General features: G+C 41.9%; 1 protein-coding gene across 1 annotated transcript in view; it reads left to right on the forward strand.

Moving 5' to 3' along the window:
* The window catches only part of CUBN (cubilin), a 180362-nt gene that overhangs the window by 91980 nt on the left and 75143 nt on the right, over nucleotides 1–13239 (forward strand). The window contains exons 31-34 of the mRNA XM_044424708.1: nucleotides 2316–2490; nucleotides 4776–4957; nucleotides 11001–11157; nucleotides 12611–12727. Of these exons, the coding sequence (XP_044280643.1) occupies nucleotides 2316–2490; nucleotides 4776–4957; nucleotides 11001–11157; nucleotides 12611–12727 (631 nt within the window). The remainder of the gene's footprint in view (nucleotides 1–2315; nucleotides 2491–4775; nucleotides 4958–11000; nucleotides 11158–12610; nucleotides 12728–13239) is intronic.

Below are 13239 nucleotides of genomic sequence, written 5' to 3' on the forward strand. Positions count from 1 at the left end.
GATCACATGCTCTTTCTCCAGAGACCAAAATGCCAGTACCACTACTGCAGATGAAGGCAAATATGCAGGAAACCCAGAGAAAAATATCCTCCACTTTCTGTACATATTTGAGAATGGGGGTTGGGAAGGAAATCACAGTCCAATGCCTGTTTTTTAAAATATTCTGTGTGAATCAAATCCATGGAATTTGAAGGCCTGCACTGTTTTTTCCACTATTTCCCTTGGGAAAATGTGGGGATACTATTTCTCCTAATCCGGAAAGGAAGTAGATGGCAGGGTGGGGCATCTGAACACAGTAATTACATTCAAATACAGTGAATCAAAATATTTTTTCTGATGTTATCATTTTTAAAGTTTGATAGGACTTTTTCCTGTTGCAAACATTTGGCCATAAACCTTTGCTAAGAGGATGGGAAAAATCTCTTTGGGCATTAAATGTGCACATTACCATGTAATTGATTTATCTGAAGTATTTTATCCCACAACTCCTCAGACAAAAATCTTCCCAAAGTGGCTGACATCCAGTCACTGAAACAAGACCGTCCCTGACCTCGGTCTTACGATCGAACAGGACTCAGTGCATATGGAAAAAAGGGGATAGGAAGGGAACAAGGAAAGAATACAGTGTAGGATAAAATGTATGCAATGGTTCTCAGCTGATTAGCAAATATCAATCCTTGGGGTATTTTGCAAATTATTAAAGGGTCATTAAATTTTTATATGCAGATCTAGATTTTTCCTAGTTTTGTATGTGCATTTTATCAAAATTCTGTGTAAGAGTCTCTGCTTAAAAACAAGCAAGCAAACAAGCAAGCAAGAGCACCCACAGGCATGCTGTGACAGGATAGTTCGATGGACAGAGTCAAAGAGCGGCATAGTGTGGGACCCAGGGGCTCTGGGTTCTAGTTCCCACTCGGCCAAGGAGCTCACTGGGTGTCTTTGAGACCATCTCAGATGTTCAGCCCAACCTACCTCACAGGGCTGCTGTTGTGAGGATAAGTTTGAGAGGAGGAGGAGAATGATTTAAGCCTCCTTGAATTCCTCCAAAAGAAAAAGGGCAGAATATAAATAGAATGTCTAAATAAGTGGGTGTGAGTATCTTCTGGAAGTGTGATAAACTCTGAAAATCCTAATGTTTTTCTGAATCAGATACAAAAATTTTCAGATCCAAATACTGCAGTTAGAATAATCCAGGATCCTTAGCACTAAAAGTTTCATTTTTCTGCCGTAGGACAGGCCAGCATAACATGAGACCTAGAGGCTGACTACAAACCCCCCTAGTTGTGGATCTCTAGAAGTGTTATTATATTTATATATATGTTATTTTGCCGCTGATTCTTTATCTCAGCTTTGTCCAAGTCCATAAAAAAAGAGTGTGAGAGGCTGCTTGTGCAATCCTATACATTTGGATGGGAGAGGCTGCGGCTCAGTGGTAAAGCAGCTGTTTGCATGCAGATGGTCCAGTATTTGGCTGGAGTTGGGAAAAGTACAGGAATGGGCAACTGGAATGGCCAAAAGGCTGGAATGGGGCTCCATGAAAAAGATTCCAATCTTTGGGACTGTCTAGCAGGGAAATTTGATGGAGGCTTACAAACTGAGGCATGGTGTGGAGGAGGTGGATAGGGAGGCTTCACTTCCACAAGTAGTGATGGCCACTGATTTAGATAGCTTTATATGGAATGCACTCCCCAGAGAGGTCCGCCTGGTGCTGTCGTTATTTGTTCTTCGGCGCCAGGCTAAGACCTTTTTATTTAAGGAATATTTTAATAATGTTTAATATTACTGTAGGTTTTAATTTGCAGCCAGAATGAATCAGGTTTTTAATTTGTATAATCTGTATTTTTCATATTATATTTATTTATTTATGTAAGCTGTCCCGAGGCGTTACGCGATGGGATGGCATACAAAAACTCTAAATAAATAAATAAAGGGATTGGAAAAATCATGGAAGCCAAGGCTATCAATGGCTACTAGTTCCAACAATTCTGTGCTGTCCCCAGTATCAGAAGCAGTATGCCTATGTAGATCAGTTACAGGAGGACACGAGTGGGAGGGCCTGTTGAACTCAAGTCCTTCTGGGGTCCCTTGAACAGCTGGTGTGTCACTGTGTGAGCACACTGCTAGACTAGATGGACCCATGGTCTGATCTTACGTGACTCTTCTTGCATTCTTATTTATCTGAACTTCAGATTGTTTTCCCTTTTGGATTGCCAATTAAGTTTTAAATATGAGTCTGTATTGTACTTGGCACTTAATTGTAGCCCTTCTGTTTGTTTTCTGAGCACTGTTCCTCTTGCTTTTTCTTCTCTCTCTAGATCTATGGTGGCCCTGACTTCTCTTCTCCCAGGCTGGCTCAGCTCTGTGCCCCACGATCGCCACAGAATCCTTTGCACATCTCAAGCACTGGAAATATGATTGCGATCCGGTTCAAAACAGACAGAACTCTGCATGGAAAGGGCTTCAATGCTACTTGGCAGGAAATAGCTGGTGGTGAGAGTGATTTGGTATTTGCACCCATACCAGCACCATAGATGAATGAGAGCACTCCTGCATCCACTCCCCACCCAAAATTATTGTGATCTTCCAGCACTCCTTTTACCTTCACTGAATTAATAGCACATTGGCCTCTGCAGGGTTAGCCCAAGCTTCCTTGTTTATTTGTTCAAAGCCTTAGTCACGATCAGTGAAACCAAAGTCATGCTAGAATGGCAGCAAGAAGATGCCCTGGGAATGCTGGAATGCACATGGATTGATTTCTGCATGCAGCTTTTTTTTTTTTTTTAGCTCCAAGAGCAACTTTGTGAGGTTGAAAGGGATCTTGGAGGTCATCCGGTACAATTCCTGCACTCAATGGAACACATTACATTTCAACATCAAATTCACAAAACATGCTGCTTATTGGCCAGCATGGTTTAAAGAGAGTCTATAGATATTTACTGTCTTATTGGGGTAAATATTTGTTTGAAAATGCTATGATTAAGCAGAGCTTGATTGCTGAAGTGTTCTGAGTTATGGGGTTTTTTGGAGGGTTAGGTTGGCCACTTACTGCTAAAAACAAAAAAGAACTGCATCACCAAAAAAGGAGACAAAAGAGGACACCAAGTTGTATAAATATGCAAATTTATATGCACTGGTGCAAATGTCGAAATACGTATAATTTTGATGGAAATACAATTAATCCCATCATAGCTCAGAAGACCTGCTAGGCCACCTGTGTACCTGTTCAGTCGGCTGTCCAGGGGCACATCGTGGACTGGCAACTTCAGAGCCTCTTCCTGCTTGTTCTTTGACTTTAAGACAGATTTTAAGCCAGACTAGACAGACCTTCAAATAGAGGATGCCTTCTGAAACAGGATTGCCCTAAAATAGAGGACTGCCCTAAGAGGGACACCTGAGCCCCTTGGAAGGTTAAAGCAGAAGCTGGTGTGGTGCAGTGATTAGCATGCTAGTCCCTACTCAATTATGATACTCACTAGGACCAGTTACTAATTCTCAGCTTAACCTAGCTCACAAGGTCCATGTGAGGATATAGAGAGAGGAGGATGACCATCTAAGACCGCCTGTGTCCTTGCAAGAGGGAAAAGTTGGAATTTTGAAGCTTAGTATCAAGTTTTAGTGATAAAGATGGTGGACTCAGAATGAATATCACTGTTGCTCCTATTGAACATCACTGCTTCCTGCATCAAAGAGTTTGGGCATTCTTGTTCATCTTAGTCTGCTAGAGCATTCTCGTTCATCTTTGCCTTGAACGGGGATACATCTCTGGGAGATCTAGAGCCAATCTCCCCCTTCCTACCTCCATCCCTCTCATCTAAACTATTAGCCTTCTGGCTATTGGGTGGTATAAAAATGTAATAAATTTACATTTTAAGCTACCTTATAATTTTGTTGTGTGAATAAAATGGTATAATTCATTTAGGCAGCTCTGAAATCTTTGGGAGAAGAAAAAGATGGAAATAGAAGATACCACTTTAACAGCTGTGTTTACTAATACAACTTATCCCCTCCTTTTCATGATAAATACATGAATAAATGAAAGGCACCTGTTGGGGAAGGCCTTTGGCTGATGGGAGGAGGGGGGATTATAACTATCCGAATATACATTAAGCAAACAAAGAGCTGCAGTCCTTTGCCCTCTTGTGGAGTCTGCTGGCCAGTCTCTGCCCCTCCTTCAGTTCACAGTGCTACTGACACACATACATGCCAGGGATTCCACTTCCAGGCAGAAGGCTCCTTGCACTAACACTTGTAAGGCATCGTGCTGCAGTCCCACCTCTCTTGCCTTAATGGATCTTTTTCCAGTAAGGAAAGTGATGGAAGAAGTGACAGGAAACACTGGAGGGTGTGGATGGAAGACTATGATGTCCAGATGTCCCATCAATTTCCATAAGTAAGGCAGGGTGATGGGGCAGAAGGAACCCCATCCGGGTGGTTAAGCAGGCTATGGAAAACCGAAAACTGATTTTCACCACTTTACTGTAAGTGCATGGGAGGGAGTTAATCTGGATTGGGACCATGGACTGTGGTAGGGGAGGTTTGACCATTTCTTCAGCTACCTGCCTTTTTCAAAATCACCCCCTCTCTACCACAGAGACTGGAATAAAAAGGACGTCATTGGTGCCATTATGTGTCAGCCCAGGTCCCCACACTAACAAACAGCATTTGTCTCTGGAAATAAAAGTTTACAGATACTTTGCAACTTGTTGCATGACTGTTCATTTCAACTATTTGTAGAGATATCTTTTGCTAATGGGTGCCCATTACCTAATTTCCAGGTTGTGGAGGAGTTTTCCAAGCTCCACATGGAGAAATCCATTCTCCCAACTATCCCCAGCCTTATGGCAACAGCACTGACTGCTCTTGGGTTATCCGAGTTGAGAGTGGCCACCGAGTGCTGTTGAACTTCACAGATGTTCAAATAGAATTTCATCGTTCATGCAACTATGACTATGTCTCAGTGAGTAATGATATGTCGGAAGTGTGATAGGTATTTCCTCAAATACTGAAATATGCCCTCTTGCACATGTTAGTGCTCACACACATTCTTAGTGCTGAAGTGGGTGGGGTGAGGAAAAAGATAGGAGAGCCTTACTGGACACAATCCTGTTGTAGGAAAGATCTCACAACTCTCAGCATTCCTAGATTCCAACTGTTCTAAGTGCAATTGCTCCCTCTGCTCTATCGTCCAACGGCTCTGAAATCTTAAGACACCCATTCATATTAAAGTTCTAGGAAAGAGGTGGACAACTTGTGGCTTCTAGTTCTTGTGGCCTCCATCACCCTGGAAGATGGAAGTTGTGGGCCACACATTCTAGAAACTCCATAGCCAGTAGAAATAAGGGTTGCAACCAGGTTTCATCATGCATAGAATATTCCCATTGAAAGCAACGGGACTAAAGTTACTAACTTTAATTGTACTAATTTTGATATGTCAGGTGTAAATATAACTCTGTCTGGAATCAACCCAGCTTGTTTTCCTCCATTCATCTTTCCTAAGAATCAACATATAATATTTCACAATTGCTTTAGGGCCCCCAGTCTAGAAGCTGCTGCTTGTTCCAGAAGTTGCTATGGATCGGAAGTTATTTTTTTCAGGAATTTTAAAAAGAAATAGCATCATCTAGTTATGTTAATTCCACCGACACTTATTCATATGGGCCTTGCCCTCAGTATTAGTGGAAACACTTGCAGGAGTAAAAACTGTTGAATCATCCACATGTGGGAACACTGGACTTAATGATGTATGAGGAATTTCTGAAGTTTTCTTGCATGGGGCCAACAGAAATTTAAGTTTTGAACAGCCTGGCCAAGTAGGTGCCTGGGAGGAAGGTGTCTTTTAGTTGCACAGGCCCTTGCCCTCCTTGAGGTTTTAAAAGTATGGTTTTTAAACAGGCTAGCTGCAGTAGCTCTTTTCACATAAAATATCCTAACTTAAAAAAAAAAAAAAAACCTGTGCCTGTGGTCTGCAATATCAGTAAACTATGAGTCATTCTCTTTCAGCAACTGGAACTGATCAGAGTTCAGTTGTGCTTCGTGGCTATAAGCTGAGACAGTTCTGAGTGCACAATACTCTGGAAATCTATTGGAGAGGAGTAACTACAAATGTTATTTCTAACCATCAAACACTGAAAATTAAAAACAGCTAAGGAAAGACATAGATCACTTATGTTCCTGTGCAGTAGGAAGGGCTCTTCTAAGGAGAAACCCTTTCCACTTAGTTTCGTTTCTCTTAATAATCTGAATTGCTATGTGAATCTGCATAGGCCAAACCCTTTCCCTTTTATCTTTGAATCTATCTATTTATTTACAATACATATTCCATATTCTAGAATGGTGAGAAATATAAAGTAAAACAATAAATAGTATGACAAAAACATGTTCAATAAAACTGCTTGGTTAATTCAGGAAGACTTCTTGAATTAAATGTGTATTTAAGAGGTTGTGAAAATAGCGCTATGTGGGCACCTGCCTGATTGCCACAAGCAGAAAGTTCCAGAGAAAGGGAACTGCTATACTGAAGACTCCTCTTTGCACGGACTCCACTTAGGGCAGATCTTGGAGAACCACCAGGAACATGCCATCCAATGACTTCAGTGTCAGAGCAAGTTGGTAAAGGAGAAGAACATTTTCAAGTATTCTGATCCCAAGCTGTTTAGGGCTTTGTACACTACTACCAAATTTTAAACCTGGCATGGGGGCAGGTAGGAAGCCAATGCAGCAAAGGGTAACTTTCCTCTTAGTAGCGCCATTTATAATTACCTTATTTATTATTTATTTATTTATTAAAACATTTCTATGCCGCCCCATTTGCCGAAGCCTCGGGGCGGCTCACAACATAGAATTAAAATACAAGAAATAACAATATAAAATAAGTCGCCCTGGCCAGATAAAATAAGCAAATAATATTAACAATTAAAATGACGCTTAAATAAAAAGGTCTTCGCCTGGCGCCGAAAAACAATGACGGCGCCAGGAGGACCTTGCACACAATACTTGCATTTATTTATGTATTTAAAATGTTTGTATCCTGCCCTTTACAATGTCTCAGGGTGGCAATAGCATAAACAAACAGGACACAGCATCACATATAAAATATAAAATCAATACTAAAAACAACACTAATATTTAAAATACAGGGAAAATAAGGGTTTGGCTTGGCGCCAAAATGAAAAAAGTGTCAGCACCAGGCACACCTCTCTGGGGAGATGTGACAGATCTTATTTTGCTTTGGTAGCTTCCCTTTCTTTCCAGAACCCCTTTCTGGTTTAGCACTTGATGTTTATTTAAGCAAGGACAGCAACAAAGTACTGCTGGTCAGCTAAACTGTTTGTTCTTTCAAGGAAATCAGAGATATAAAAATAACCAAGTGAACCAAACCAATTCCAGTGTCTTTCATCCCTACATTTTGCAGCCATCTCATCTGAAGCTGCAGCTTTGGTTAGACTACCCAGCATTTGAAGATGATTAGGACACAAATTCAAGAACAGGAGGACCTTCCAGGGGGAAGCGAGATGATCCTCTGACTAAATGGGACACAATGAAACGTCAATTTAGGAAAGGGCACCTTGGTGAGGAGAAGTGGCTCTACAGTAAATCCTAAACAGCCATCCCTCTTCCTTTCCCCTGACCCTTTAGCAGAGGCTAGAGAAGAATAGGGGAAGGATTTTCCAGCCAGGAAACCTCCAGGGCTCGCCTGCCTGCCCTCGTGTTGGAGTGGGTGAGTGAGAGACTGAGCTAGTTGCTTATCTAAGGGCAGCTCTTTGCTATATAGCGTAGCTGAACACAACAGATGGTGGGCAGACAGAGGTGTACCTTCCATTAGACAATACTGTGGGCCCAGAGAAGGAGAGCAAGAGCTCCTCTGCTTGCATGTTTCCCTGCCCAGCAACAGAAGTAGCAATGCTCAGAGGACACGAGGGATCCTTGGCTGGGAGTTCCTCTTTCCCATTCTTTCCCAGCCTCTGCTGAAAGAGCAGGTGAAAGAAAGACAGGAGGACATTTACAATTTACTGTATGATCGTGTCTTCTTGCTCAGTCAACTTCTTTTCGTTCACATGTTAAGCACCCTTTGTCAAACATTCAATGTTTATTTAGACTGGGGTCTCCAACCATTTGGGATTGGTGTGCACATGTGGAATTTTGGGAAAGTGTCAGGAGCACTCACACAAAATGGCTGCCATGGGGAGGCCTTGCCTATTAATAAAATGGCTGCATGGCCACACGCAAAATTTCTCAGAAGGAAAACTTTCTAGACTAAAAGAAAAGGAAGTGCCCCAAAGACCAAATTACACAGCAAAGGTGAACTCTGAGCTTTCTTGAAACCAAGTAACAATGGCACTGGAGGACAGCCCTTAATTTAGCAACATGCCAGTCCTCCAGGTAAATTAGATGATTACAAATTTAAAAATACAAGACTGTGGTGCACTGCTGCCTTGGCAGACACCCAGAGAGGTATCTGTGGGCAATTGTTGCTTATCAGCACATCACCCTGGGCCCCCCAGAATTAGACTCCTATGCTTTCTCATGTAGTTTTCACATTTTTCTGTCAATAAAATCTGCAAACAGCAAGTGATAGGAGAATTAGTGTTGCAAAATTAGGACATGTTGAAAGTAACAATGCTTTCTGATGGTTAGACACTTAAATGCAAGTTCCTCTTGTTGCTCAGCAAAGTGTGACTTGTACTCCTTAGTTCCACATGTGGTGAGTATTGCAATTCATCACATCTTGCAGAAATGCAACTTCACTGGATCTCCAGGATGTGGTAAATCTTGCATCCTACCGCATAGGTTTAGCAGAAAAAAGGGAGGAGTATCTCTGAAGTGACTTTCTTTATTTAGTGAGTTTACTATTTCAAAAATGAAGGTGAGCATCAGTCCATGGGTAATTGATAGGTCGCTGTAAGAGGATGTTGGGAAGTTGGAGAGTTGTGTAAAGTATTTCCTCTACTCATTTTGCAAAATGAGCACTATATGACTAGAGGGCGAACATTACCCTGTGAAGCAAATTGTTGGATTTTGTAAAATAGTTGGGTAAACCTATTTTGACAAAAAGTCTTTCGCAGGGATGGAAGCTTTATTGTTTTGGGCCAGGGTTGGGGGGGGGGGGGCTTCTGTCCTAAAAAATGCCCATGAATATTTTAAATAAATTAATTAAGAAGCAGAGATTCTCCAAATTCCACTTTGAAGCTTAATTTGTCTTCATCCTGTTTTCCTTTGCAAGCTGTTTTGCTTTCTGTTTGAACAGGAAAGGTGCACCCATCAAAAGGGTATACTGCACATTTATGTGCACATTTTAAAGAGTGTGTAATGCCCCCCACTGATTACAGTGTGGAAATGTACATTTTAACAATGCATATTAATTAACTGTGGTTGTTACTGCCAGTTATTACCTTCCCTCTGACCTCCCTACTCACATTTCTCCCACCACCATCATATACGCATTATGTTAATCTGAAACTCCCTATAACAGTCTAGCTAGTTGATAAAACATTTTTAAAAGATGCCACAAGACTCTTGCTTCTTACCAAGTTTAGTGTTCTGCAGCAGGCTTGGATGGAAAGAGGCTTCATTTTTCAGGATCACGCTTATTATAATTTATGACAATTTATTGCAGTTCATTCTGACATGCCAGATGCCTTCATGGGATCACCTTTTATCCCTCTGGAGCACAGGAAGACTGAGTCAGAGCATGCATCTTTCCAGCCCTGCATTGCTGGCCCTGATAGACAGTGGCTCTCCAGGGTGACAGGAAGGGTCCTTTTTTAGCCACCCTTCCCAAGATGCTGGGACTGAACTTGGATCTCCTGCATGCAAAGCCCTTCCATAATGAGGTACAGGTTGATGTAGGTGACTGGCTCCCTGTGGTGGTCATTCTAAATCTTTTGGGCCTCACAGCCAAACTGGATATTTATCTCCCAAAGCTACAACATTTAACCAATATTTGCCACATCAGGGTATGAGGGAGAAGATTCCAGCAGATTCCAGCGGAAGCATGAGTGGATGGAAGAAGTGCTTAACCTTTCCTTGTTATTTCCCTCCACAAATATCCTCCCAATGTGTTCTTCCTTTTCCCAGCTTGCTTCCAGTTTCAGAGCAGGGAGGAAACACCATTTAAAAAGATGTGGGGAAGCCCTTGTATGGAGGCACTCTCCCTATCCCGCTTCCCATCCTCTCCCAGGTATTCTCTGTAAATCCCCCACATTTGAGTTGTTAGGAAATAAAAGATTAGGAGCCTCATATTTTACTTGTAGAATCTAGGTTGACCCTTAACTTCTTACAGACAACACGGCACTTGATGTGGGATAGAGTGGAAGAATGATATTCCTGGGAGACTGCATGCTCTTTTTTTCTTCAGCTGTATTGAGCTTCTAACATTTGCATGTTTACAGTGCAATCCAATACACCTCTACTTGGATGTAAGTCCCATTGGGCAAGTCCAGGGAACTCAATGGGAGTTATTTCCAGATAAGTGTGTATAGGACAGCAGCCTAAGGGGTTGTCAGAATGTTACCCACTCCGATCTCTGATCTTGGAGGCTTTTGTGCACTGCTTAGCTGATGCCAACAAGCAAGAGGAATGACAGAGGAGATTGATGCCTCTCCATCTTTCCAATTTCCCCCCACCTGATAGGATTGTAGGATTATACCCTAAATATGGCATAAGTCAATAATCCCAGTGCAGCTATCTGTTATTCAGGAATAATGCATTTTGAGAATTTTTAATGAACAATTGTGCAATCTGTTCCTTGGATAAAGATTAAAAATGCTCTAATTGGCAGTAAAGCAGAGCTAAAAGGTGATGGTGGCAACTAAACAGATATTTAATGAGCCCAGAGCTGAGTCTTTCCTAGTTAGATATAACCACCTCCTAATACATGGGAGGAAGAAAATAGCAAGCCCTCTATAAATAATGAATACTTGTAAAAGGTTTTCTTTATGCTATCAATTGTGAATTTCTGGTGCACGCCATTCTAAATTTCTACATACCACTCTATCATGCAGGTATTTGATGGGCCTGATAATGAAGCTCCACTTCTTCAAAAAGTCTGTGGTCAGCAGAAACCACCTCCTGTCACTTCAACCCAAAATGTCATGTTTGTGAGATTCCGCTCAAATAGCAATGTCCACCTCAGAGGCTTTAGTGCTCGGTTCTCTGAAGGCAAGTTTCTTGCAGCTATGCGTTTGCTTGTGTTTGTTCTGGTCCTAACTACTGGTTCTGCTTCCTAGTGGTGATTTGAGCATCAGGCAGGGCCAGAGCAGCCCAAAACCTGAAACAAAGAGCTGATGGAGGGATTTCTGGCAGGCAAGTGGCTTGGCTAGTTCTTGCTTCTTACCAAGTTTAGTGTTCCGCAGCAGGCTTGGATGGAAAGAGGCTTCGTTTTTCAGGATTGCACTTCTACTTTTTCTCATTATAATTTATGACAATTTATTGCAGTTCATTCTGACATGCCAGATGCCTTCATGGGATCACCTTTTATCCCTCTGGAGCACAGGAAGACTGAGTCAGAGCATGCATCTTTCCAGCCCTGCATTGCTGGCCCTGATAGACAGTGGCTCTCCAGGGTGACAGGAAGGGTCCTTTTTTAGCCACCCTTCCCAAGATGCTGGGACTGAACTTGGATCTCCTGCATGCAAAGTCTGTGCTCCATGACTGAGGCATGGTCCCTCTTGCTATTTCTGATAACTTTATATAAACATACAGCTGAAATAACAGTTTCATCACTTGATCTCCTTGTGAAGTTCAGTGTAAATTGGTAAGCTTGCATAAATTTCTTAAAAATGCAGAGCCGAACCAGTTCAAAGGTTTTATCACCTCCCTGAATACCCATCCTAAACAGCACTGTCACTTTTACACAAACTGGTAAGGCCATACAGCAAAATAGACACAGTGACTGCATTGTCAACAGATCTAGCATGCTGTTGCATCTGGCACAGAATAAAGTATTCTAGCAGTTGGCTAGAACTGGAAGATCGTGTGGGAATGAGCTATTGCTCAGTTATAGAGCATGTTTCTTTGCATGCAGTGGGTCTCAGGTTCAAATTCTGCCATTTCAAGTTAAGAAGCTCAGAGAGCTGACCTAGGGAGGATGGCTCAAAGTTGGCTTAAATTGCGGTTCTTTATCAAGGTGTCATCCTCTCACAATCAGCTTGTCCTCCTGAAATTTTGCACTGCAATTTCCATCATCCATGACTACTGATTATACTGGGTGATAGGAGTTGCAGTCCAACATAGGGCATAGTCCACACTGAGAACCAGTGTGGTATAGTGGTTGAGAGTGGGGGAGTGGGACGCAGGCAATGTGGGTTCTAGTCCCTGCTCAGCCATGGAGCCAACTAGGCCAGTCCCAACTCTCAGCCCAGCCTGCTTCTCAAGGTTGTTGAAGATTGACAGCAGCAGTCAGAAAAAGATGTAAGCCACTTTGAGTTTTTTTGAAAAAAAAAGCAGGATATAAATCTTAATAAATACAGGGAACTAGGTTGTGGGAAGCTGAAACAATGCTGGTTAAGATATTTTGAGTTGACAAAAGCATCTGTCAATATCCCTTGTTCCAAATCAAGTTCCTTTTATATATACCTTAAAATGCCATGCCTTTGTATCTTTTATTCCAAAGCGTGTGGAAGTGTCTTAGAGGCTGATTCAGTCGGTGCAGCAATTTCCTCTCCTCTTTACCCAGCCAAGTATCCAAACAATCAGAACTGCACTTGGATTATTCGAGCCCAGGAACCATGTAAGTTAACAGATCCTTCTGCTCTGTTGTGGGAAAGCTAGCAGAGTGACTAACATCCTCCTCTCATCTGTAATAACAATGAAGAATTCCTCCTTTTCTTCTCTGTAGGAAATCCTGCATCCTGGTAGATGGGCACCACTAAGGGACACTTAATCTGTTCTGGAGTGGAAATGAATCTGAAAAGATTTAAGACTGAGTGTAAAACGAGATAACATCCAACTTAGCCATTCTGTCAACTTTACAGCCTTGATTATGAGGCTTGAAGGTTGTGCTGGAGTTGAATCTCATAAAACTAGGATTTCTGCAGGATAAATAGAATTGTTGTCCCTGCACAGAAAGCCATAGTTGTATATGCACACAAGTACTAGTCTGAAATCTAATTTTCAGGTGCTCATACATGTGGGTGTATTTTGTATCTGATCTTGGAGAATGTGATTTATCTAAGACTATGCAACCAATCTGTGACCATGAGAAAACGTGAGTCCAAACTATGTCTAGATCATTTTCTTGCA

This window comes from Varanus komodoensis, unplaced genomic scaffold (assembly GCF_004798865.1).
Source record: "Varanus komodoensis strain SLA01 unplaced genomic scaffold, ASM479886v1 scaffold15, whole genome shotgun sequence".
In the NCBI taxonomy this organism is placed as follows: domain Eukaryota; kingdom Metazoa; phylum Chordata; class Lepidosauria; order Squamata; family Varanidae; genus Varanus; species Varanus komodoensis.